The sequence below is a fragment of the Dysidea avara genome, chromosome 10 (assembly GCF_963678975.1).
Source record: "Dysidea avara chromosome 10, odDysAvar1.4, whole genome shotgun sequence".
Classification (NCBI taxonomy): domain Eukaryota; kingdom Metazoa; phylum Porifera; class Demospongiae; order Dictyoceratida; family Dysideidae; genus Dysidea; species Dysidea avara.
This window is the reverse complement of record NC_089281.1, coordinates 15,210,843-15,238,362: the sequence shown is the minus strand read 5'-3', so window position 1 is coordinate 15,238,362 and position 27,520 is coordinate 15,210,843. Positions and strand designations below refer to the sequence as shown.

Sequence of the window (27,520 nt, the reverse complement as noted above, 5' to 3'; positions counted from 1 at the left end):
CAAAACATAAAATTTTCCTGGACTCCCAAAATGTATTATACTATATGGAGGTGTAAATATTTCAAGGCTAAAATCTTTGCTGATACCCCCCAAAACCGCAAAAATTTCCCCCCCGGAATTATTTAGGCTATACGGTATCGGACTCCCAGTTAACTCTAATGGGATAGCGATGAATGAATTACCGGTATCATGCGCTTACTTGAGTGATGACGTCACAACCTAATGTAATAATGGATATGTTGTGCGGGTAGTGTGTAGTAGTATAGACGTTATAGCGATTAGTGTTGGCTGGTGCGTGTTGTGTTGATTGTGAAGGATCAGTTTTTGTGCTAGAGGTGAGTGGTGGGTATGAGCGCTGTTAAATGAGATACACACCGCCACGAGATGTGGCGTGGCTGAATTGCTCGCGCGAGTCATGCACAATTCAAAGTCAACAAAGAGTTGTGCAGAGGACCATTCTACACATTTAACATTACTGAGTAGCTGCTGAACAGCTAATGTTGTATGGGACATTATGTGTATGTTGCTGGAGGATCAAATCACTAAATTTTTTTACTGTATTCAATAACTGAAGTTTAAAATCAAGATCGTGACTTGCCTTTTTTACAGGCTTTAGTCACAGGTTCTCACCAGTGGGTTAACAATTTACTGATACTCATCAAAGCATAGCTGTAAAAAGAAGGGACGGGTTTACTGAAGGATCGATCAATCACTATACGTTGTTGTTCTATCACACAGAAATGTTATTGAGGTTATTCGGAGTGTCGCTAGTGTTGTGCGCAGTAGTAGCAGGCGTGGTGTCGTCCAGTCCAACATGCAGCGGAGCAGTATGCTACGCCACTATGAACTATCCAGGTAATTAATTATTATCATTTTAGACTCTATGAATAAACTTGAGTTCCATGACAAATATTACTGTAATGTTAAGCCTATTATTGCATGCACAAGTCATTAAACACCATCTGTTTGGAGCTGTGAAAATGATCACACACCACAGAGAATGTTTACTGATAAGTAGCGCCTGTTATTCATTGCTTACCCTGTACAAGGTGATCAGATTTTATTTAATTGCAGATCATTTTGCCATATACAACCAAACCATCTACACTGGAATTAGGTAAGTGTTTGTTTTGTCATGTTGACATACCCCTGAGGCTGTGTTGTACACAATATGGGATGTCTGTTGTTTGCTAGTAAACAAGGCCACATTAAGTTAGGGGCTGGTCTAATGCTGTGACACCTCATTAAAGACATCACCTTTTTACTGGCTTGTCAAATAGTAGCTTTTTGACAAGTTAGGTTAGTAAAGCTGGTGTTGATTGCTGGGGCATGTCCTGTTGAATAAGGTGTTGATGACTCTCAAGGGATAAATGGTGATGACTTATTTTATACTATTGAATGGTATGTCTTCTTCCCTTCAGAAATGGGATTGTACAGCTGACATTAGACCTTGAAGAACTTCAGCATGTTGAGTCGTTTGACCCTGTAATGAACCAATCTTGTCACAGGTCAACAAATACAATCGACAAGGTGTGTTTATGTGTGTGTTTGTTTACTTGTGACATTATATGTGTGTGTTTGTAATGTGGTGTGTCTGTGTTTGTCACCATCAAACTGTCAGTCACAATAGTTGTCTATAGAGTACTTAGCACACACACATGGTAGACACGCCCTGACATAATATTATACATATTATTCTTACAGGATGCCAACTGCCACAATTACCATCGTACCATAGTGTTCCCTCGTGGAGACCTCACCATCGTGGGAGAGGGCAGTAACGCCAGTGCTAATGATACTTTTATTGCTTGCAGTACTAATTTCTTGTCCCCGATTTGTCAATATCGACTGGTGGGTGTGCATTTGTGGGGATGGGGCTGATAGTTTGATTCCTCTTGTAGGTATCCAATCTGTCACTGGTAAAGAACCAAACTGGTGCAGGATTTTGTCCTCAACTAGCTGAGACTGGCACAGCTTTTGTGGAGTCCAGTAAGTTGCAATATTATCTGTTGATATTGTCAGCAAAGTTGTGGGAGTGTCAACCAGCACTGCACACACTGGAGTTTGCAGTGAACCAGCACTGCAAACTCTATGTGCGTGTGCAGTGCTGGCATGGGATAGCGTATTGTAGGGTTGTGTAATTTGTGTGCTCCTGTCATTGGGTGGGGGTAGAGTAATGACACATTTGCTGTCACTATAGACACCACACTATGGGTGGGTACTATAACAGATGGAGCAGAGGATGGTGCAGTTTCACAATCTCGTACGCCATTTAATGGACGTGTTTTCCATGCCACCATTGTGAACAGTGTCTTCTGGCTAAAAGGTAACCATGTTAACTAACTATACATACCTGCATGCAGTCTCATTCACAGCATCATCATTTGTGGACATGTATGAGTTGGGAGAGTACGTGTACACCTTCTTGAGGGAGATACCAGTTGAGATTAACCCTGCTGTGAGTGGTGATGGCCGTCTTGTTAATGGTGTGTTATGTTGTGTTGTATAGGAGGTGCGGTCCCGTGTTGCTAGAGTATGTAAGGTTAGTAACCAGCATTGTTATACAGTGATGCCTCTCTCAAACCTGTCAAATTAAGGACACAATAGAAATGGCCTCCATAGTAAAGACAAAAAAAGTTGATCTAATACGTAACATACACAAAATTTACCTTTGAAAGAAGAATTTGTACTGTAACAAAATTGACTAAATATTTTGGCCCAAAGTGTCCGTTATGGAGAGGTTCTATTGTACTATTCAGTGTATTTGTAGTCTCATCAAGTGTCATTACAGAGTGATGCTGGAGTGTTCACTGGGAGGCAGCAGATCTTCCAAACATACCTCAAGTCTAGTGTTCGTTGTGAAGTAGAGGGGTTATCTACAGCTGAACAACGTTACAGAGATGTGTCTTTCTTCTTTAATGACTTGTGTAAGTCCCTCCTCGGGGCATGTCACAACAATCACATGATCCCTTGTACAATACAGATGATACGACTGTGGTGGACAGTGGTACATACAATGCAATAGAGTCATCAGTGAGACCAAAGTTGTTATATGGCGTCTTCCAAAACTCTGGGTTAGTCGTAACAGACAACCACATTGATAACACAACTATTAAACTGTGAATGTGTTTAGTTAGAGGTTGATCATAACAAGATTATTAGACTATGTTTGATCATGTTACCTACAGGAATGGGCCAGTAGGGTCTGCTGTGTGTGTGTTCTCATTTGACCACACTGAGAATGACATTACTACAGTATTTCAAGGAGATTACCTCACTAGAACACCCAACAATGTATGGAGCAGATCTACCAATAGTAGACCTATTAATGTGAGGATTGAGTCACTGTGATCCCTGAGTAATGTCACACACCTCCTTATTATAGTGCTCACAAGGTCGTAGCCTACAAGAGGCAGAGAGGGACATTGTGATGTATAATGACGTGGAACAGTTGAACCCTGCCTCCTCCCCACTGTATTTGAAGAATGGCTATCGGTAGGTTTTGTATATTGTGTGTACACAGTGTGTCATACATACCATGTGTCATTGTATGTAACTGCTACAGGTTTCAGAAGATAGCAGTGGGTCAGGTAACAGCACTAGATGGTATCAGATATGAAGTGATGTTCATTGCTGTACAAGATGATGAAGGTAACAATTTATATTCAGTACTTGTGCTCCCTCCATAACACACCACCCCCTGTAGGTAACATGCAGATTGCCAAAGTCAGTTACGTGTCACGACGAAGTAGACAGAAGTCAGTAGAACATGATATCATAGAATTGGTGAGTGCAGGGTAGAGTGTTTGTAAGGTACAATGTTGGGATTAATACTCAAACTTCATAAGAAAAATTATAATATCGTTGCCCCAAGAACCATCAAAACATTAAAATCGCTATAGTTCAATCTGTGACCCTGTGTTATGATATAAGACATCACTTGTATAGTGACATGTCATGGCCTGAGTGATGCTACCTCTTGTTATGGGTCCTTGTATACTTCCATATAAGGATGAAGGCTCTTGTAGAGTGAAGCCTCTATTGACCAACATGTCACCAGTGAGGTCACCTCTTGACTACCTCTATAAAGTGACCTAATATGGCTACCTACTTCGTCTAGTTCCTCTGTGGACTCAACTATTCTCCTAATAAAGGCCAACCTTTTAAGAGACACCTTCAGTGACTATTGTTTAATATCCTTGTGGTAGACTAAGGACAATACTGTTCAACTGTATTATTGTGGACATTCACTGGACCATATGATAGCTGGTATTATGATAATCAATGATTGTGGCAACAATGACCAGGGTGGTTAAGTGTTCAGTAGGAGAACTGTTGAGGGTGACCCATCCTTATAAACTTGTTTATATGTGGTCCATGAAACTGTGAAGCTATCCCACTACATTGTGTGTGGGTGTTGTATTATTCCCAGTAGCTCCCTTCGTGTATCTAATGTCAACGAGGAGACTTGTCTGACTTGCCTACACAGTGAAAGATCTCTTTTAAACTTCTCCTAACTGATGACATAATAGTCCTGAAGTGTCTGATGTTCTGTCTAATGAAATTGAGCCACTGTTTATTGCTCTCAGGTGGAGTTTAACAAGAACAAGACAAGTAGCAGTAGAAAACATAAAGTTTTAAGAGACAAAAATAATTTGCTTGTAGTTGCTTAGCAATTGGTTCTCACAACTACTACATGATTGATTGTCTTGTTCTTGTTATGTTCCACCTGGCAACTATACAATTGAGGAAAGCTAGCAATCTCCATTGTGACAATCTATGCTCACTGGACTTAAATCTGACATAATTCAGCATCTTTTGAAGCATTAATGTATATCATTTTTGCTTGAAGGTCCTTTTGCAAATATTACACAAATGTTTGTAATCTATTATATGCATGCATACACATTATACAGCCTTTCCTGCTTTCTATAGGACCAATCAGATTACAGAGTCAACCATATGCAATACTACCAATCAAATGGACAGGTAAGTGGAAGAAAGCATACCATTGTGATGTTTACTGCTCACATGATCCTACAGGACATGCTATATGTATCCACACCAGCCAGGCTAATCCGGATAAACCCGTTAGACTGCTCTGCTTATATGAGCTGTACAGAGTGTGTAGGATCCATGGACCCATATTGTGCATACAATATTGAACAAGCTAAGTGTGTCGGGGTGAATACAGCCAATCAGAATAGCTCAATGCAGAATATCACTGGTGGTGTAGCAAACTGTCCCATCACAGGTGAGGAGCGTAGCTATCTAGCATAGTGGTGTGTGGCTAGCATAGGCACAGTAATGGTTGACATTTCTGTTAGGCCTTTATGTTTTATGTAAACAGTACATGCTTTTACTGTACATCTCAGATTACTTATGCAAAGAACTAAAAAACTGGTAGTGCTGTTGTTGTAGGGAAAAGGTTAGAACTGACCTAGGCTAATAGCTATCTACTCCCTCCCTAACTAGCTACTCCCTAACTTCAAATACATAGTGTGTTCCATCCCATCCATAAATTTAATAATGTTTTGTTAAGTGACACCTGCTAAGTGGTGCTGCTGGTCTTGAATAAATTATTATTTAGTTTTTGATGACCTTTTGTACACACAGGAAGCCACAAATATTTTGTTGTAGTTTCAATACCAGTCATGTGATATGGAGGTGTGTACATGATGATGTCATCACTCCCTGTTATAATTATGTTCCCATCAACAAATATTTCTTTGTCCCATTAGGCTATCTGCCCTTAGGCAATGCCATTTCTTGATCACCTCAGACAGGCTTGACCCATTATATTATCACCTCCATTGCCTAATAGTGAGCCAAATGTATGATTCAGTGATTGTTTTCTGTGAAATGTAGTGATCCAGCAGTTGATCACTTAAATCTATGGTAGCACTGGGACAAAAATTGATTTTCAACCAAACAGTCCAATTGGCAAAAAAAAGTACAACGATTTCAAACTTTGCAGTGGGTTAAACTCAGATATTTTTTTTTACAAGAGAAAGGATTTTTACAAATAGTGGCTTAGGCATAAGGAATTTAAACAATGAACGTTTGTCCTAATCTTCAAAGATGTAGGTGGTTTAATTATCAAGGAATTATTGCCAACATTACATTAGGACACATCTGCTTAAACTAAGATCCCGCCAAATATTGTCATGACTCCAATGCTCGATAACTCTACTTGCCAAATTCATAATCCACTAATGTGGTTACGTAATGATTTCAATTGTTTAACTACTTATACAGGTACTACCTGAAGCAATGCTTGATTGTAAGTTTGTCCTAACAGTTTTTCATACCATTTTTGGTTGCTTGTTAAAAGAGGGAATGTGTGGTCATTAACAGGACACATTTCTCCATATGACATCATCCACTAACATGTTGCCACACTCGACTAGTGTGATGTGTTGTTAATCACCAAACACATTCTTATAGCCTGGGAACATGGATTATTTCAATCAACATAATTGACACAAATTAATACACTTATTGACTATTGAATATATACCTCCAGTGGCCTAACAATACATTAGTAATAACCACAAATAGGTTACTTGTAATGAGGCATTTGGTACAATTAATTTAGTGGTGTAAATACTACATTATTAGTAATTTGTGTTTATTGTTTGTTGTACTGCTGCTAAATTTTATTATTGTGGTCTTGTCATGTAGCTATACCCACCCCTTCATCATCAATCATTGGTACTACCAGCAGTGGAGTGATCGTGACTCGTAAGTGTTTAGTATCCTACTGTTACCCTGATGTAATGTGGTCCCTCTGTAGCTACATCAGGTACTGTTAGGCCAGAACCAAGTAGTGGTAGCAGCAGCAATGACATGTGGGCGTGGCTTGGAATTGGGGGAGGGACTGGTTTTTTGATTGGACTGGCAGTTGGCTTTGTCATTATGTTTGCCTGGCATCGCAAGGTCGGAGTGTTCAGTCATTGCCGTGATAGCGGATCAAATGGAAGGGTGGATGAGTTGAGCTGGTATACACGTGATGAAGACCATAAGAAGTCAGCAGCTAATCATTATGATAATGAACCATCCAAACCTGGTGCTAGCGATCACTTCAAATCTAGTCCTTATCATGAGAATGGACATGTCCATCGTAATGGACATTTACCTAATGGTCAGTTACCTAATGGTCACTGCCCTCCCTCTGTGAAGAGTAAAAACAATTATGATGTAACTGATGATCCTCCTCCAGGCTATGACAGTAAAGAAGCTAAGTGTAACCGATCTCAATCACTGTATCAACGCCGCACAGCTCATCCTGTTGAGATGTTAAAAATGGCTGAATCACCACAAAAGATGAGGTCAGCTAGTATGGTACCAGTGACTTCAGAGCCGGTCACTAATAGAGACATGGCTCGCTACGGATCAAACTATTCCCTTGATCCAGAGTCCGCCAAACCAACATTAACACCGAAACCACAAGTGTACTATGACCCAATCAATGACAGTATTGATCTTGATCACAGTCTTCATAAATCAACAGATTGCTGATCATCAAAATGTGGCACGACCAACAAACAGATCTATTTTAATCATTATTGTTTTTAAAGCACGTGCTAACCCTTACATTGTATACATGGTATAGACAAGGTGTACATTTTATTAATGTTATTTTTGTACCTCGTACCGTACCATCCTATATAGTATATTCCATTAGCGTATGCCATTGTACAGGTAACATGTCATGTCACTTGCTCCATTATTACTGTATAGTGTATCCTGAATTATTGTATGTTCTAGTGTACGTTATTAGTATTATTGAAATTATGTTGAGTGAAATGGAGGGGCTTGGGTGTTTGTATGTAAGCATGTTACTTAAAATAAGAGTACATAAGGCCAACTATTCAAGATTCATCATCTACAAGAGAACTGCCATAGTCATTGACATACACATGCATAGTCATTGCTGCTGTTCTTTGTAGCTTACACTTGTGAATGTCCTTCAGAAGAACAGTCCCACTCTATTTACAACCTGCCATAATATACTGTGCAAGGTGGTGCATGACAAACAGGTTGTACAGCTGTAATGTCATCAAGTATGCATTGATACCAGGTTCCCAATTAATATGAAGAAACTGTGCTATGTGTAATAGTTACTTCATCTCTTTGTAGGGATGTGGCTGGCAATTATGCTAGCTAGCATGAATAGAATTATACTGGAGGTTCTGGAAAAAAAATCAAGATACTCCAATAGAGCAGTCAGAAAAATTCTAATAGAACAGTTATGCAATTATAAAGCAGCTAGATAAAATGATAAATTACAATTAATATGAGATGAAGAACCAAAAGAGAAAAGTCTATTAATTTTATTATTGGCTAAAAAATAACGGTGGCATAATTTGGGAACAATTGGGCATTTCTTAAAAAGCACTAGAAAATTTTTTTTCGAGCACTGCTGAAGAGCACAATGCTCAACTTTACAAGTATAATAGCCTCGTGTTAGCAGATGAAGTTCAGAGCTATGCAAAGTTTCTAAGTTAAGTACTGTAATGCTTTAAAGAACAATTACTAGTAATGATTATGTAGTCAGATATTCATGAACAGTGTGAGAAACATATGGTCTGCTTACAAAGATCCGTAAAACATTCAACACCCCATAAAACTGTATAATTATACAAATGTCATTCACTTTTTACAGAGGAATCTGCAAAGCAATTTGAATAGCTTTCTCCTGAACAGTAGACCAACAACTACAGCCACCAGAATAAGAAGTGAAGGGATCCATTGTTGCGTTGATGATGTAACAAATAGCACTCCGATAATTTGGAGAAGATTATAGAATTGCCAACGTCCTACCATTCCTCTGCATGTATGAAATAACATTCTCATTCCTCCAAAAATAACTTCTGTTATTACTACGAAAAGAATAGCGATGTGCCATCGATATCTCCCAACTGAAGGAGGTAAATCATCGCTCAGCCAATAACAAGCCACAACTGTTACAAACCCTCCAATGAGAATAGCATAAGACAACATCACCTGTAACATAACCAGTTACACACTGGTACACACAAGACATGACTTACATGACGTATTCTTGTACTGATGGCATACACCAGGATGAATGGTGATACAAAGATTCCAACTATCACTATCAACACTCCATATAGGAAGTTAACATTCCTAAGCACAATGATGAGGTAATATATAAAATAATAATAATATTAATCACTAACATACTTGGACATTGGGTAGGCAGTCAACAGCAGAATTGCACCAACCATGAGGAAGATAGGAAACTTGTAATCAACAGCTAGTTATAAGAACATGTGGTTCACATAATCAAAATACATGTACTACGCATAGTAATTAGATTTGTGCAGTGATAATATAAATGTTCCCTGCATGACTAAATTGGTCACTTTCCCATGGCCACCTTTTGATTCCTTTCGACTTGAAAATGTTTGCTTTTTACATACAAGAAAGTTGTTAGCTATAGTTTAAAACTTAATATTTAACTTCTGGATTTTTTTTATTCAAAAGGTTTTCTATTATCTACCAATGACTTATCTAACTCAGGGGTGCAGTAACTAAACCTTTCATTTGGCAGGCATGACCACATTACCACCAAATAATTCTTCATTAATTAACTATTTTGGCTAAGTAGCCACTGTGCAGCGTTTTATGCAATTCAAAAGATTGTTCTATTAGAGTATCTTATGACTGAACTAGACTTTCAAGTTATCACAACAGATATTAGATACATTACCAGTGAAGTCTTAATACTGTTGCTGCAGTTTAACACTATATACAGGTTCTACATTTTTCACATAGTGATTGCTTTTCACAAAAAAAGTATGAACAGGCATATGATTTCTCACGCACTGACTGTTTTTTTTTGCAAAAGTATATAATATATTTTGTTTGCAAAAGTATGGACAGGAATAATGGCGTCGACCACACAATCTAGACCAGTTTGCCATGCTAAACAACACAGTAGTTACAGTGTTCTATCTTACTAGTTTCCTCCAGTATGACAGAGAAGGTAGCAGTTGGGTGGGGACCATTATACCACACCTTCACATATTGCTGACCAAATGGTGTTAACTCTACACTCTTCTCATCATCTGCAAACATGAGGGTATTAACAATATTCCAGATCACATCTAGTAGGCTATGTGGAGTGATGAAAATATAAGTAGATTGTTGTGGCTGGTTGGGATCATCAGTTACAAGTGTTGTGAACTGTTTATCACCTGACAATATCTTCATCTTTACACTAGTCCATAGTTTAGTCCATACTAGTCCACCCTTAACTCCATCATAATGAAACACAACATAATCTGTTACTTGAGACCCATGAGACCTCCTGATATCATAGTAATTGTTCTAATTGATATAATACTAGTATGTACGATATAATTATACACTGAAGCAGAGAAATATCACAAATGGTCACATAACGTGCACACACGACAATCCTAATTGTACAGTCAACTGTTTATCAGGCACAGGTTTTTATACCATCACTCACTTACAGTTGTACCATAAAATGGATTGCAGAATTTCATTTTGAAATACCTCATTACTTCATGAAATCATAACCATTTAGCTACAGAGTACGTACAAGGTACACACTTCACAGAATGTACTTATGAGATCAGCACCTACTATTTAAGTACTAAAATACTTGCCTCTTAAACGTCACGTGATTAGGATGTGGGCGTGGCTAATAACGTACTAATTAGTTGGATTATTATTCAGTAACTTCAGTACAGTAGATACACTATATAATCTAGTAATAAGTATAGTAGATATTATCATATTAACGCCAATATAATATGGCACAAACAAGTTTTGTACCTTGTTTAGTTGGTGTAATGAAACAGGTCGTGTGTATTCTACAAAAGGTAAGGTGGCTCACTCCTGAAAGTCAGTTACTACAACTCACCCATTCCATGGAAAGTCCTCTTACTCTCAGAGTATGCTATTAACATTAAACACAGCAGTACAAAAGTCACTGTCCACATTTCGTCGGATATACAAATAAAATACGGAGCTTCGGATACTAGACTTCGTGTGTGTGACATAAATACTCTAATAGAGCGGTCATGCATATTAGCTGTGATCACATTTTTCTGAAGCACGTGCAGCTGTTGAATTGTGCTAAGCAATACCGTTATTCTTCAACTTCAATATATTAAAATATAAAGGTGTAATCCATGCACTGTGACCTGTTAGTTTTCTGACATCACTTGATTGATCTCATCACTGTCACGTTACTACTGGCTGCTGCAAACTTCACTGTACTTTCATGATCTGCTCCTGTCAGTTAAGTTGTCATGCCATTGCTGAATTGTGTATCCTGGTAGCTAATGATGGATCCCAGATACAAGTAACAACACTTCATAGCTGATCATAATTAAAAGTTATACAGTGATCAGTTATTTAAATTTAATTGCTTCTGTTCCGTTAGTAGTTTTAAAGGGACAAATTAGAGGTATCTATGAGGTAAGTTCCTTAGTGGTTTGCTACAGTTCTCACAAAAATCAGTTCAGTCAGCACATTGACACCTTTATTTGTGAATTCAGTTATATAAAACTGAGGAAACAGTACAAAAAATTCAGTATGCTAAGTTACAGGGTCAGTTACCATGCACATACTGGGTAATGTATTTTCCTAATAGTTGATGCAAGCAACATCAGAGTGATGTCTTTTGCAGAGGTTGATCTGCCATAACTACACAGTTTACTGTATAAAAATGAGATGCAAGATATGTTATATATAATATTATGATGGTATACATCATGTTTGCAATCTTATATATTATTATTACATCCTTAAAAAGAACCATTAACACATGTACAGACCAATAACAAACTAGAGTTGCCTGCCATTGTAGAGATATGCTGCAATGCACATAACTGCTACAATTAAAAATGAAGTCGCCCATAACTGGGTTGAAAATACTAGTATAATACCTCCTATGGTCCGAATAAGCCAAAAGAAATGAACTTCTTTCAACACACTTCTGCAACCACGAACAAAAATATTTATCCCCTTAAAATAGGTAATCTCTGTCAACGCTGTAAAGGATCCCAAAGTGACAAAGTGGAACAGATCAACTTCCATGACAATAAAACGATACCAGTATCCTACTCCAAGGACTAATATAGCAAGGATGCCATATGACAAGAACACCTAGTGAATGACCATTATAATTCAGTGACGTATTCTGTTATAACTTACCTGACGTATTTTGGTGCTGACAATAAAGGCATGAATGAAGGGTAATATAGTGATCCCAACTGCTTTGACAATCACACCATATAGAAAATCAACATTTCTGTATGAAGATAGTGTGGAACTTGCAATGCCTAAATAATGAACTCACCTTGATACTTGGGGAGCAAACCAAACTATTAGTGAGCCAGCCATGAGGAAACTTGGAAATGTGATATAATCAACTAAAAACATAACAAATTATTGACAATCACAAACATAGTATGCTTTGCAGTGTATAACAAATGCACAAAATTATATAACTAAACTGGCTATGACTGCCAGAAACTGTCCAGTTGGACTATTCTTTCCTGGATCAACTTGATTACTAAAGTAATTAACTCCAATAACAGTGAGGAAGGCGGATACAAAATTTACTGCACATGCAAGGACCATACAGTCCTTAGAACTCTGGGTTATTTACAACAGGGGATAAAATATCATGCCAGACCTTAAGCACTTACTGTTTTCCTCCAGAGTGACAGAGAAGGTGGTAGTTGGCTTAGGACCATGATAACACACTCTCACATACTGATGGTAAAATGGTTTCAACTTAACACTCTTTTGATCGTTGTAGTGGATGAATTTCCTTAGAGCATCAATAATATGCAGGAAGGAATGCTCAAGGTGGTAATATGCATCTATTAAGTGATCAAATGGTGAGTCACTAGAATGAGATGAGTCCCCAGCATGTGTGGTATGGCTCGGCATCATAAACTACAGTCATCTTAAACTCTTTATCTTCTGACAGTATCTTCAATGTGACAACAGTCCACAACTTTGGCACACTAAATCTGATGTTGCTGTAATAAAATATCTTGTGATCTGGTATCCCAGACTGAGAGGCACTGCCTTCACTGGATATGAGATAATGATCCTTCTACAAGGAGCATAAAATAAAACTTTAGTAATAAAATTTAATGGTCAGCATCAGCGGTGGAAGCAGTTAAAACTATCTGGGTTATTGTTTGTTGAAATAAAGCTCTTTGTCAGCACCTTTAATGCCACACTCTAAGCCACTTAATCCACCAAATATTATCAAATTATGTCCAGTAAAAATGTACATGTCAAATATTTCTAATAGAACATACAGAAATGTCTGGCAATGGTTAGCTAATATCACTACTGTAGTTTTCCAAGATCTTGCAGTATACGAAGTGCCATGTGTTAACAATGTGCACGCATCTGGCAAGGTGAGTGAGTGCTGATTCGGTTTTACACATACACATCATTATATGCTGTTCAGTATGATTGACAGTACAGTATTTGTATCTGTATGGTATAACCATGCAATTTAACTCCAAATTTTGTAACTCGCATGCGTGCGTATTAGCGCATGGCACTTTGTACACCGCAAGATCTTGGAAAATACAGTAGCTATGGAGGACAATAAGCTGGGTGATAACTAACTTATTGCGCAGTAGCAGAGCTACTCCTTGGTAGTTATCACCCAGCGTGGCACTTTGCCACTTCCACTCACTGGGAGTTATAATACAAGCAGCTCTGTCATGGTCTGGATCATTACATATTGATTCTGATTTAATTTTTAAGTTGGCAAGTATGTACAAAAACAGATTAAAATTTTTCGGCTGTTCTTGAGATAGCTACATATTAGCCTGACATAGTCAGACACTGCAAGGGTCTCTATGCCAGACTAGCTACATATGCACAGGACACCATCAATACGGCTACAGGAACTGTATGTTTCTCACATGCTAACCTAATTAGAATATTATACTGCAAGGTGAGGTACAACGTAAAAATGTGCAGTTTACTGTTTAGTACCATGGCTGCTACGAGCTTTTCTTTGTGGATCACTCCACTGAATGGCCCTTAGCACCTAAAACAAATGCCTGGTAGTCTCCAAACATAGATGACTAGCCCATCCATATAGCATTGATGAGTTCCTCTCACTGATTGCTAAGGGCAGTGAAAACATGATCCGAATATTATTATAACTAGACTAGTAGGTGCTATGCACCTATCAAAGTTTTGCCCCACCTACCCCCATGCGGGCAAATGAGAGGCATAACGAGGGGATTAGACAAAAAATTCAGCCCCAGGGGTGGGGGCTTTGATCTATGCTTGTAATAAAAGATTGAGAAATCTGATGGATGGTGGCCTCATAGGAGGGGGATTAGACCTCCAAATTTGCCCCAGGGTGGGGGGATTAGACTTAGAATTTGGTCAAATCCCCTCCTATGTCTCCTCCTTGCCCGCATGGTGGTAGGTGGGGCAAAACTTTGATAAGTGCATTATTATGGCACATTCTAGTGACACATCGCACCAGCTACCATAAGTACATCACACGGTTTTTAATATGTTTTAGCTACGTATAGTACCTTAGTGTTAATTTGCTGCAGCGAAATGAATTCATTGTCTACGAAGACAAAAATTTAAAGTCCATTTATGTTGTATTGATCCTTACCCTGTACAGTCACAGCAGCTACTCTACTCCTGAGGGACAAGCTCACCAGCAGCGTCGTTACGAGCATCATCATCATCGGCATTTCAGGTACACCCTCTTTAGTAATATATTATTTACTCTTGATATTATGTATTCGATTTCCCGGATACTGTAATTATAGTCAAATCACAAAATTGCAAATTTACAGGTGTACAGCAAGAATACGGAGGTAAACGGTAACAAAATAAATACATTGGTGCAAGTTAAAAACTGTACAAAGAATACATTAACAAGGTCAAAATCTTGCTCCATTGTTATAGCAACCTTTACTAGAGTACATCATATTTGCCATATTTCCGAAAATCATGTTACTACCAGTATCCATAGCAACCTGTTGATGCCAAGTTTTGCACTGCACCGACGACTCGTAAGATGGTGGGGGTTGTTGGGTCAACTCTAAATGGCACAATGGCTGTGTTCCCTTTACAAACGGTTCAGTGGCTGACATATCGCCTGAAACCTGCATCGGACTGGACTGCTCCACATAACTTCCAGGCTCCATTCCAGCTATTTCCATTCCTAGAATTGGAGACTGAGCACCATTTCTGCTACCTTGCATTGAAGCAGGCAGTGGGAGTGGCTCCATGTTGGAGAAGCTATTGTTCATGCTGTGTTGTGGAAGGCTCTGCACGTACTCCTTCGTCCTCAGCATCCCCCCTCCCCCTGTGCGACGTAGTGATTTGTTTACCTCCCGTCTGTTAACAAGACTCATGTCACAGCTGAAACTACTATGAAGGGACTGGGCAGGTGCATTAGAGTCACCATGCCAGCTAGCTGGGTAGCCACTCTTCTCACTGCCATATTGACTGGATTGGCGAGATTCTGGGGGTGATGGGTATGGGCTGTGAGATACCATGCCAATGCTACGACCACCAGTATGGCTACTTTGGAAACTCGATGCATTACTGGAACGATCCGTACTGAAATTGCTGTCCGCACTTCCTTTCCTCTGCCTGTACCCCACTGCTCCAGCCATCAAGCTTTGATTACGACTGCTGGCAGTCATACTAGATACCCCACTGGATGTTGAACTACTAAGCTTGCGTTGAGGAAAGTGCAAAGAATGATTGTGAGGAATTGTGCGATTATTGGGCAGGTTGGGAAGAGTAGGGAAGGTGTGGCTCTTGTAACCCATGTAATTGGTCAAATCTTGCTGGTTGTGGATAACGAAATGAGGAGGACGAGCCTTTACATCTCCTGGAGGTGGATGTGGCTCCATATTGTACATTGCAGGATTTGATTGGCCAACACAGCAGTACGGCTGAGTGGAAGGGGCTGCAGGTGACGCAAAACTAGGCTGTTGTGGAGACATTGGCGACAAAATGTTATTCTGCTGCATAGCCACTATACTTGGTGGGAGATGATCACTCTTCCAACTATTGTACTCTGTATCATAGCCTGATGATTGAGGGTGTGACCACTCCGGAAAATTCTGCACAATTCCTCCACCATCACTGGACGCATAGCCTATGTCATTACTGTTTGTTCTGAACACTTGGGGTGCTACTCGTTTCTTTTGACGACACTTGGTAGTCTTCTTGGGGACCGATGGCTTAGCTAGCTCATTAGAACTTTCTTCTTCGGTCCCTGTTGTATCCTCTTGTTTAGGCTACAGAATATAAAACATAACATACTGCCACACCCCAATAGCTAGCCACACCCACCTTCTTGCTAACTGTACATGTCTTCATGTGCTTGCGCAGGGAACTGGGGTCAGTGTAACACTTGGAGCAGCCATTGTTCTTGCAGACATAAGGACGCTGTAAGCAAAGTGACATATTCATTACATCATAACTACATTAACCACAACATTGTCACCCAACTAACATGTCATCCCATAAGAGGCCAACATGAAATGGTACGCCATCACATTAGTACAATAGGTCTCCCCCACCAATTACTTACCGCATTGGAGTGGGTCCTGTTCTCATGCTTGGCACAGTCAGAGGCATTGGAGAACGCCTTCCCACAAGCAAACTTGCACACATATGGTCTTTCGCCAGTATGAGATCGAAGATGTGTCTTGAGGTTCTCCAGTCTTGAGTAAGCCTTCTCACATCCTTCAAACTGTGAAATGTACGCAGAACTAATACACTGTATCCTACAGGGACACCTGCTTACTACTACTATTATTATATAGCCTCAAGTTACCATATCTTTAAAGAGAGATCTTTTATACACATGCACAATATTGAATATTACACATGTCCTAATTTACCAGTTTGCACAAAAACTCATTTTCACAAGAAGGTGATTGTTTATTTATCCTGGTGGGAATAATAACAACTTGCTAATTAAGACCTTAATACATTCCCCACATAGCAACAACCAGCTCTATCAGCAGATGTCTCAAAGAAGACACTTATATGGCTTGTTTATTTATACGATCAAATGTCTGGTTAAATGATGCAGGAAACATGTGGGGGAGTGGCTGATCACATGTACCACTGGCTCTTCCTGTATCCCTTCCAATAATATTATTATCATCATCTAACCTCTGTACTTTAAGACTATAATTTTGGATTAGTGGTAATAAGTCCCTCCTTTATCCAAACCAATTTTAGTATGATTACCAAATGTAAAATTCTTCTACATAATAATGGTTATTATAATTGCATACAAAAACAACTTGACAGTAAAAATATTAAAACATGACAAAACAGGTGCATTAAAGAGGATAAAAGTAACATAGCAACTAAAAGAGCTGATACCCAATAGTGGATACATATAATTACCTCATCATTATATAGTTATTGATTTGTTATTAGAGCAGTACACTAGTACTATACACTCCATTAACTGTACCTGATATCAGTGAGGGTCCCCAGCAAAGTAGAAAAATCAGGGTCAACCATTCTGTGAAGCCAGGGTCTCCAGCAAAGTATATAGGTCAATATAATAACCAGGGTCTAATATGCTATATCAGCTGGGCAGCCCTTCGTGAAGTCAGTACGTATCAAATAACAAACATCCCTCACTCATGCACATATCAAGACGTTTAACTCAAAACTGTCACAGCACAAACACTCAACAAATAGTCACTCACGCTGCACTTGTGGGGTTTTTCTCCCGTATGTCGTCTCATGTGTACCAGTAACATGTATTGTGCCTTAAACTCCTTTAGCCCACGAATACATCCTTGCCAACGACAAATGAAGTTTTTCTTGCTCTCTTGATATATGTGAATGGAATTAATGTGGGCGACTAATTCATCAAGACAACTGAACTGTTCACGGCAGTTCTCCCATAGGCAGTGATTATTATGTGGCTCTTCATGTACTGGATAACTGAAGTACTCTCGTTTGGCCTTCATGCGAGGCTGTCTTGACGATTTGTCACGTCTATCAGTTTCACTCTCAGTGACTGCAGATTCTGACGTTCCATTATCAGATATCATTTCATCATTGTCACTAGAACAGTTCTCTTCTGCAACAGCCTCCAACTGGCTTTTAATAGTTCTGTCGATGCTGTAGTACATGTTAACTTCTGGTGGAATATTGGCTTCCATTGGTTCTGTCTTCACCACAGTGGTAGAGGGTGTCTGCTCCAGAACATCGCTTGTTATGGATTGTCGTTGTTTTGAGACCGGCCGAGATGACAGTCTCTGTTGACCGGAGAGTATACGTTGTAAAGTGATCGGGTTACTGACTAGTAGAGAGGGGCTAAGATGGCCGATTGAGCCGGCGGAAGATCCGCGAGAATTATTAACATAAGCAACAAGTGAACTAGGTGATGTCCTAATGAGAGCATTGAGGTCTAGTGATCCAGTGGAACAAGGTGAGATTGAGAATGGTCTCTTGCGACCTCCAAAAAGTGCAGAGTGTTGTGGGCTGTTGAACAGCGATGTGGGAGATGTCAGTTCGCGTTCCAGGGAAAAAGTTGAATCAGACTGATGCACTAGGGCGAAGTTGCTCACTAACTCTGGTGACAACATAGGTGCAGTGTTCCGTCTTCCATTTACGAATCTTGCTCTGCCCGCTAATGTACCGCTAATACTCCTGCCTGTCATTTCGGTCAATGGCCATGGACTTTCCCCGCCTTTAACCAGTGAAGTTCTGCTGCTGCCATTTCTGTTAAGCCATGGTATCGCGGACACGTCAGATACGGTAGGAGATGTAAAGTTTGGTCTAGCTGAGTTCCTGCTTGTAACAACTGCTGGCTGCTCTGCCACTTTGCTGCTGTCATTGTCCCGCGCTTCTTGTTTGATTGCGCAGGTTGGAAGTGAGCCGCCATCTTCTTGTTTCACGCTCATGTCTAGAAAAGTAGAAAACATCAGATTTTTAACGTATTTCTTTTGCACACATAGTAAGTAACACAGAGCGATATTTTTTTTCGACCAATTTACAACATCGCTACTCATATTTCGTCTAAAGCAAACGATCGCTTACTCGACAAAACCTCACCTGCAGCAAAACGGCTTGAACTCTGCTGAAGACAATCAGTCTAGAAGTCGTTAGCTAACTTTAAACAAGAAAGCTAGCTTCTAAGAATAGACACAAGTTATCAGCCATGACTAAATCCTTTTGCCGCAATTTTCACTTAAAGGGGACTTGAATTGCTGGATAAACAAACAAACATTGCTTTGTAAACCAGCAAAATAAACAATGGCACGCTGCTTAGCGCCTGCGACTACAAACTAGATGCAATAATTAAACGTTGCACGCTAAATGGAAAGTCTCTAATTATTCGCAACGTGTTTATGTATGTCGTGGTCATAGCCGGCACGCTCCCTGTACATGGGAGGATTTTATAGTCGTATATTTGGTGTGAGGAGGGGAAGGAACGCGGTGGGTCAGTCAGAGCACAGACCAAGCGCTAACGGGTCAGTGGAACACACGAATGGGACATGTGTACCCGACGACACGAAACATTGTTTCTCAAGTGAATGTGCTATAAGAAAGTTATCGGATGACTTAATATTACGGTAAGGGTAGTATGGTGCTAGTGATTGTCATTGTGATATGTTCACAGGGTGTTCTCTTTTCTTGATGTGGTCTCGTTGTGTCGTTGTGCCCAAGTGTGTAAGGTAGGGGTGTGTCCCCCCAGAATTGCTGATGATGTTTAACGCCTCCCCTTTCATCCACAGGACTGGAACATTCTAGCATTAGATGGCAGCAACTGGCAGACCATGGACCTGTTTGACTTTCAGACAGCTATTGAGGTTTGTTGACAAATTTGCTGGGTGGTTGAAAGAGATTAACTTTCTGCATTCATCCATGGCACTCACCATAGCTCAAGTTTCAATGTGTTATTATAGCTGTTGTGTTGGTTTTAATATGCTCAAATTGTTGGCCATCTGTAGGGAGTGGTTGTCGTACACATGAGCCAGAGATGTGGTGGATTCTTACGGGTGCTTAGCCTACGACACTGTCGTAGCGTTGAAGATGATGCATTAATCACCTTTGCCCGTAATTGTCCCAACATCGAGCAACTGGTACTCCGTAAATGTATTAGAATCACTGACAGGTTTGTAATAGTATTAATTTATAATACCAATATATACCAGTCTATTCATAATGCAAGCATACAGACATAGGTACTTGAACATGTAACTTAATCATGTCATGATTAGTTCTGTGAAATGTTTTCAATGTTCTGAAATTTTATTACAAGCTTGAGAACTCTTGTTACAAGTGTTCTAAAAGATTACATCATAATTTTTCCTCCTGTGTAACACCTGCTATAGTCACATTAACACTGTCATTGATGGCTGGTTAAAGGTACTTGACTACACCTGTTGTTTCCCCCTGCTGGGTCTATTCACTATGTTATCATGTGGCCTGTCTGGCTGCTGTGTGTTTGTGTTTATCAAATGTTTCCAGTAATTGTTAGCACCTCCTATGTCATTATAGGACTGTACACAGCCTTAGTGACCATTGTTCCAACCTTAAACATCTTGACCTGCACATGTGTCATGCAGTAACCAACCGATCATGTAAATATCTCAGGTGAGTTTATACACTTAGGGGGGGTCATTTTATTGTGTAATGATAATGAGCGATACTGAGGTTTTCCTTTGGATTTTTATAAAGCTTGAGCCCCTTAATTTGGAGAGGTTCTGCAATAGCTATGGATTTGTTATTATGTTGACGAGTGTTCCTTTTGATTTCAGTGTAGGATGTAAGCATCTAGAACATTTAGACTTGTCCAATTGTCCTCGTATTACGGCTGATGGTATCAAAATACTAGCCAGTGGCTGTAAATCCTTAAGAACATTAATACTGGAGTATTGTCAGGAGGTTAATGATGTCGCCTTAGAGATGATAGCACTACATTGTGCTGGCCTGTTACAACTGAATATTCGACATTGTTCAGTAAGTGTGCATGTGTGTGTGTGTCACACGTGTGTTTGTGTGCGTACGCTCATGCATGTATGTGCATGCGTGTGTGTACATACTTAGTGTAGTGCATGTGTGTAGCTTTTTTTGCGCATACATGTACAAGTAGTACAGAGACCACTATGGTTACATACACCCTTTACTACTCAAGATGATGTCAGTCACAGCATTAGTGAACTATCACACTTAATGGTTCACTAGTCACTGTACTCTGTGTCACCCATATTAGGGTTATCAGTATAGCATTCTTTCTCCTTACTAAGTACAGCTACTTGTCCCCTGGTTATCATGGAGCATTGTGTCTCCTGCACTATTAGGAATGTCTTTGGTGATGGGAACCTTGAAGCTCCACAGCTTTTACTGTATATTCTTTCTTTTGTGAGGTGAAATATGCTCTTGTTTGGTTACTGAATGATTGAGTGTATTGAGCAAGTAGCTTTAGTATCACAAATGATATATTGCCGGTTTAGCCAGGTGACCTTGTTAAGCCGGTGGCTACGACAGGTCCCTTTGTTCCCAAATAATGCATTTAGTGATATTCAAGTCAATAGGTGACCTTATTGGACAGGTTACACAAGGTCAACTTGGGTAGCGAGCAGGTCTTAGTGTACTGCGTGTAGTAACAGAATATTCCTAGGGTTTGTTTTTGCACTACCGGCATTTAAATTTCTTATAACAAATGTACAATTTCAAAGTGCAGGTAAAGTAACAGAAATTACAGGGATACTCAGAAATTACAGGGATGCTTGCATGTAAACTGACCTACAGATGTAATAATCCCGACCCTTAGCTATGTACTTTAGAAAACTAAGGGAGGCTTGGGTGGAGTAAATGCTTATCAGCAGCCAGTTTGATCATAGGTGTGATGGCATCAATATTCATCTTGGATTAGACCTATTGACTTCATAATGTCAACATGTTGTTTGCCAGTCAACTCATTAAATTTCATACCCTTGTACAGTGAAGATTAATAAGAGACTGTACATTAATGGTGATCATGTCATATGACATCATGTTTAGTTATTGATACTGCAGTCCTGTATTGAACTGTGTTTATGATATTATTATTCACAGCTGGTAGCTAATAGTATCATTCAATTAGCAATATCTTGTAATTTGTATATAAAAGAATTGTTCTTTATGCTGTATCAGTTGTCCAAGAGCACAACCTTTAAATTACTTGTACATACTCCTATTTGTATTAGCTTGTATACAACACATTTAGACCCCATGAAGTCATGACAACTTCATCATGGTCCCAGACCAACGTGTCTGGAATAGTTTGTAATAATGATTGATTAATGGATTTGGAATATGTCTGGTTACACTGTACGTGTACATGTGCACACAATAATCAGAACATCTTTCTAATAAGCCACTTACATCATGTTCAACTGTTAAGGAGAGGGGGTCCTAACACAGAATCATACCTGTAGCATCATCAAGTATTCTTCCGTTACAGGCGGTCACCGACGCTGGATTATACACTGTCACTCAATATTGTCATCAATTACAAAGACTTAACATTGCTGCATGCGATCAGCTGACTGATGCTACCCTGCGACATCTTGGCTCTGGCTGTCCACACCTCAGGTGAGACAACATGGTGTTATACTCAGCCCCACCCACTCCTCTCTTCCAGGGTATTTGAGGCAGCAGAGTGTTCACAGTTCACTGATAATGGTTTCCTTTCTCTAACCAGTGTAAGTCATAGTGGAATAGAGCTATTAGATTTGTTAGTTTTATGTTTATCATAACACAAGGAGAATTAGGTTGGATTATTGCGAATCGACACCTTGCGTTGCCAGTGAAAAGAATTGAAACACAAGATAAGTCCATGATGCTTGTATTATACAAACTGTGGTTAGCGGAAAGGCACATCTCGAATGTCAAACAGTGAAGTAATCAAGCCTGTAGCCTTGTCCATTGTCGAGCTATGCTTGGCTGGAGGCATCAGTTAGTTAGTCAGCATAAAATTCTGTTAAATAGAAAATTTCTGAAATTCCATAGAAGCTTTTTGGAATGGTTTGGATATACCTAACCAGTTCTGTTTAGCTGTCATGAAGGAAAATTGTGGCTGGTTTTTAGGGTAATAATTTTGGCTGGAAAAGCTCTCTTCATGATCCCTAATATGCAGTACTATCGTACTGTGTGATTTGGAGAGTTTAAGAGGTTTCAGTCATACCCATACAATAAATAGATATTCTGTTATCAAGTAGGTAAGCCTTTAAGGTAATCAAGAGTTGGGTCATGTTATACATGTCTGTGACACAGGAGAGGTGGTCTCACAAATGCATACAGTTTTGATCTAGACAATGTAGGCAGACACCCCATCAACACCCACAGTAAATGTTGTACAACAAGTCCATTTATAGAAGGTGGTGATTGCTTGGGAGACATTATCATGTAGTTGCTATCAACCACTAAATGCAATCAAGTCGACCACTTAAAAAGGACTGGTTGTGAGAGAAAAGATGTACATGAGATCACAACTACTGGCATAACATACTGATCCTACCAGGCAATCTTTAACATAGATCTTGCTCAATAGTCTAAAATGCTGCACCATGAAAAAAATTTTTGGAATTACACCCACAGTATGCCAATTCTAGTGTGTTCCTAGCCTCAGAAAGTCTATGCTAATATTGGCAGTATATATTTGAAAACATGCATCCTGTTAAACTCTACTAATGCTCATGCTCTTATCTAAATTCTTGTCTGAGTTAGCATTGAAATCCAAGCACCCCCTACACTATCTTGTGACTTAACATGTACAGCATGAAATATTGACACAGATATATTACTAGCTGATTGGAGTTTTGAGTAAGTGGAATTTGCAGTCCTATAGAAAGTTTTATGGTAATGATTTGGTGGTGACTGTATTATTAGAGTAAGTGTTTGTCTCAAAGCTATTCATTTCATCAGTAGATGTACTGCATTTCTATTGCTACTGTAGGGTTGTGGTGGTTTGGAGAAGATGGACCTTGAGGAATGCGTGATGGTGAGTGTGTAATGTTTGAACATGTGTTTTACTCATTGTAGTAATATTGTTTTGTGTTCTCACTGTATGTTATTGCATTCATGTCATAATCTTTGTTGGTGGTGATGGGTAAGCTGTTAGGGTGTAAGCTTTCTGTGGAATATTGTTATATGGGCCATGCAATATTTTTATCATAATCCTGTATCATACAATTATGTCAGTTCATGGGATTGATGATTAGGACCTATTTCCACAGATAAAACAATCTTTGTAACAATAAAAGTGACCATATATAGTACTACTCAGATGCAGCACAAGTGTGAGCGATTAAAAAACTTTCTAATAAAAGGGTGTGGCACCCATTTTGCTAAAAGCTTTGTATCCCTTATACTTGTGTACTATGAGAGACAATTTACAAACTTTTCTTGCATGAAAATAAACCTATTGGTGAGCAATAACTTGTTATGTTTATTGCAAGGTTAAGGGCAACATTGCTTGCAATAGTACAAAGATGTTGGATTATGTACTTCCCCAAGCATACTGCAGGCTAATAGCCTGCAGCAGCTGACTGGCCAGTCACCCAAGCTATGAGTTCAACCACTTCATTCATTTTATAAGCATGCCAAAATAATTTGACTATGGGAGAGCCTAATGGTGTAGCTATGTTTGTTACGATGAATGGACAAGTATCCATATTCAAAAGTGTACCTGATACTGCCCATACATGTAGCACCATAAGCAACAACTTGCAGCAACTTGTTACCATTACAATCCTCTTTATCCACCATCTTCGAACACTTTCTACACATGTAGTCTTCACACTGCTGTGATACATGGGCAACTACTCATCAATTTGGTTTGTCAATATTATCTCCACTATCACTACTTTTCCATGGCGATCTAAGTCTAACATTAATAGTTTAGGAAGCAGCAATATCTAACATGAGAATCTTCGTGAGAATTAAAAAACTGAGGAAATGGGAATACAGGTGGAGTCACAGTGGGATCATTTTAAAAATCATCATAACATGTTTGTTTTTTGTTATCAAAAACTGTCAAACATGATTTTGTTTTTATTTATTTTTTATCAAAGCAGAAATCAAAACTTGTACCTTCTCTAGCCTACACTACACTTACTGCCACAATGTCGTGGTATGCTTGTAATAGGTTTGTAGTTTGTACTACAAGGGCAGGAAAATAGCTCAGTGTTCAATCAAAGCTGGTTTAGCTTGTACAGTTAATATTGTAAGGAGTGTTAGTAAGTGTTGAATAAGTCCAAGTCTTTGTACTGTAAGGTGTGGATTTTGTGTTGATAATTGGCCAAGTACAAATCCATTGGAATAGTTTGACAAACTTCCTCCCATTTTAAATAGGTTTTGATCTAGAGTATTCCTTCTACAATAAATTATTACAAGTCCTTGTTGTGGGGGAACTGTAAAGTTAGTCCATTGTTTCATGGCTTCTTGCCCTGTATATAGACCTTGTACGTGCCAAGGCGTGGTCTGGCAAAAACCGGAAAAAAGTACAGCTTCAAGTTTCATGATAGTTTACAAGAAAAATGAGGGCAAAAGTACCAAGCGTTCTATTGCAAAAACCTTCCCTAGGTGGAATAACTCGCCATGCAGCAAATATGTTATATACTTTTACCCAGTAACTTACTTTGTACCAGCGATACTCTATCTTTTAGCATGATTCCTTCATATTAGTATTTTTTTTTAAATTGTAGGCATAGAATGTGCATGTTTTTTGCCCTCAAACAATGGCGGATGCGTTATTTTGATGACATAATAAAGTGCCATGCCTTGGCACGCACATGGTCTGTATATTGTATTGTACAAACTAACCTTAGCAGCTACCTGTGTTGAGAGGCTACCAGCCTTAGAACTTATACTCTAAAAGTAGATGCAAGACCTCCTGTCAGGGCGAGCTGTGCTGTCTATATGGTATGTCGGGTCGCTCTTCATTACTTGTAGGCTGGCTTCCCAGAGCTCCGAGGAAAGAGAAACTTTTGCCTGTTGTGGTGGACATCATAATATTATGGTGTTAACATAAGTTGAGGTCCAAAGTAATTACCCTTTAGTACATACTGTAAATAAAGGCAGTTCTGGCCTTGCGAGAGCAAACTAGTAAGGCCAAAAATTTAGTCCAAGTACAGTGTATTATGTAAATACAGGTTGCACTGTAGCCACATGCGTGTGTGTGTGTGTGTGTGTGTGTGTGTGTGTGTGTGTGTGTGTGTGTGTGTGTGTGTGTGTGTGTGTAGAGTGTATTGTGTGTTAGCTTGCTGTTTGCTATAGATCACAGACATTACCCTCCAACATCTAGCTAATCACTGCTTACATCTCCAGACATTGGTAAGGGAATTTTGGTTAGCTTCTTCGTATTTTTATTATGTCATACCAGCTCTTATCACATTGTGAGCGGATCACTGATCAAGGAATTACTAGCTTAGTATCTGGAGTGTGTAGTAGTTTACAAGTTGTGGAGCTTGATAACTGTCCACTTATTTCTGACCACTCCCTTGAGGTGCTCAGGTGAGCAGCCACACCCACTAAGAGCTACACCTACATTGTTATTTGCAGGGAGTGTTCTAGTCTGCATCGTATTGATGTGTTTGATTGTCAACAAATATCAAGATATGGTATTAGCAGATTAAGAGTGAGATGCAAAGTGATCAAGGGATGGTCATTCGAATCTTCTAGACATACTGTGAAATATTAACTCCATAGAATAAAAAGGATGGTTGGTTTTAACGAATCTGCATTTTCTACCTCTAAGCTTCTTAGATGGTCCCCAAAGAGATCTTCTAGTGTATCATTTCTGCGCATGTGCAAATAGCTGTTAGATCAATTGTGATCCCTTGATTTACTTATTTATCATTTGATTGGTCTTTTGTATTCTTGATCAACCACTTGACCCCTGCAGTATCATCAATGACCACCCCTTGTTACATGTAAAGATGTTGTAATCATCATGGTCTCATTTTACAGGTATCTAGACCAGAACTTAAGGTACAGGCATACTTTGCGCCATCCACTCCCACACAACAGGTCCCACCCACATCTCCCCCAGCCTGTCGTTGTTGTGCATTATTCTAAATGATGCACAGTGTTCATTTCAACTTGTATATATCACATATATACAACATCTTGTTTCATATAGACATTATAATTTTGTATGTTTAAAAAATGAACAAGTTACAAACACTAGGATGCACTATTTAGAATACGGGTGGGCATTATTAAGAATACAATACAAAACTTCGTCTCTTCACGACGAATATGTTTTATTAAGGTACTACCAGTCATTGTGTATGCGTCGGTTGTAAAAACATCTAGCTCCAGCAGCTGATCGCAAAAAAAACTGCTTGTTAGCATAGATCACACAGATATAAAAGTAATAGCTATGTACTTCAATATACGTGATATAGCTGCACCATAGATGTAATTCACGGTACAGTGGCGTCTCTAGCGGAGGTAGGCT

General features: G+C 39.3%; 5 protein-coding genes across 5 annotated transcripts; 2 read left to right on the top strand and 3 right to left on the bottom strand.

Annotated features, from left to right (window-relative positions):
* Positions 1 to 179: 179 nt before the first annotated feature.
* On the top strand, positions 180 to 7,797 carry LOC136268316 (semaphorin-1A-like). The gene is made up of 19 exons (XM_066063617.1): positions 180 to 335; positions 739 to 855; positions 1,075 to 1,117; positions 1,422 to 1,530; positions 1,705 to 1,851; positions 1,902 to 1,989; positions 2,201 to 2,326; positions 2,376 to 2,458; positions 2,510 to 2,542; positions 2,792 to 2,927; positions 2,984 to 3,074; positions 3,189 to 3,330; positions 3,386 to 3,495; positions 3,566 to 3,651; positions 3,707 to 3,786; positions 4,936 to 4,989; positions 5,044 to 5,254; positions 6,685 to 6,744; positions 6,797 to 7,797. Exons 2-19 carry the CDS (start codon positions 741 to 743, stop codon positions 7,519 to 7,521), a joined length of 2,439 nt encoding a protein of 812 aa, XP_065919689.1. The 5' UTR covers positions 180 to 335; positions 739 to 740; the 3' UTR covers positions 7,522 to 7,797.
* A 751-nt stretch (positions 7,798 to 8,548) lies between these two features.
* Positions 8,549 to 11,044, bottom strand: LOC136236214 (uncharacterized). Its single transcript, XM_066026337.1, has 6 exons — positions 10,922 to 11,044; positions 10,834 to 10,871; positions 9,990 to 10,359; positions 9,211 to 9,283; positions 9,057 to 9,153; positions 8,549 to 9,009 (listed from the first exon to the last, which is right to left on the bottom strand). Exons 1-6 carry the CDS (start codon positions 10,998 to 11,000, stop codon positions 8,656 to 8,658), a joined length of 1,011 nt encoding a protein of 336 aa, XP_065882409.1. The 5' UTR covers positions 11,001 to 11,044; the 3' UTR covers positions 8,549 to 8,655.
* Positions 11,045 to 11,193: 149 nt separating this feature from the next.
* Positions 11,194 to 14,818, bottom strand: LOC136267942 (uncharacterized). The gene is made up of 7 exons (XM_066063152.1): positions 14,681 to 14,818; positions 14,595 to 14,632; positions 14,038 to 14,172; positions 12,717 to 13,132; positions 12,365 to 12,437; positions 12,220 to 12,316; positions 11,194 to 12,171 (listed from the first exon to the last, which is right to left on the bottom strand). The coding sequence occupies exons 4-7, from the start codon at positions 12,964 to 12,966 to the stop codon at positions 11,851 to 11,853; spliced, it is 741 nt and encodes a 246-aa protein (XP_065919224.1). The 5' UTR covers positions 12,967 to 13,132; positions 14,038 to 14,172; positions 14,595 to 14,632; positions 14,681 to 14,818; the 3' UTR covers positions 11,194 to 11,850.
* Positions 14,819 to 14,826: 8 nt separating this feature from the next.
* Positions 14,827 to 19,313, bottom strand: LOC136267940 (zinc finger protein GLI2-like). Its single transcript, XM_066063150.1, has 5 exons — positions 19,123 to 19,313; positions 17,766 to 18,973; positions 16,625 to 16,786; positions 16,384 to 16,479; positions 14,827 to 16,328 (listed from the first exon to the last, which is right to left on the bottom strand). The coding sequence occupies exons 2-5, from the start codon at positions 18,969 to 18,971 to the stop codon at positions 14,955 to 14,957; spliced, it is 2,838 nt and encodes a 945-aa protein (XP_065919222.1). The 5' UTR covers positions 18,972 to 18,973; positions 19,123 to 19,313; the 3' UTR covers positions 14,827 to 14,954.
* Positions 19,314 to 19,368: 55 nt separating this feature from the next.
* Positions 19,369 to 27,246, top strand: LOC136267941 (F-box/LRR-repeat protein 2-like). Its single transcript, XM_066063151.1, has 13 exons — positions 19,369 to 19,643; positions 19,691 to 19,745; positions 19,806 to 19,880; positions 20,022 to 20,185; positions 20,572 to 20,667; positions 20,832 to 21,033; positions 22,520 to 22,650; positions 22,700 to 22,760; positions 24,014 to 24,058; positions 26,335 to 26,391; positions 26,441 to 26,571; positions 26,620 to 26,695; positions 27,028 to 27,246. Exons 1-13 carry the CDS (start codon positions 19,456 to 19,458, stop codon positions 27,133 to 27,135), a joined length of 1,389 nt encoding a protein of 462 aa, XP_065919223.1. The 5' UTR covers positions 19,369 to 19,455; the 3' UTR covers positions 27,136 to 27,246.
* The last annotated feature ends 274 nt before the right edge of the window (positions 27,247 to 27,520 follow it).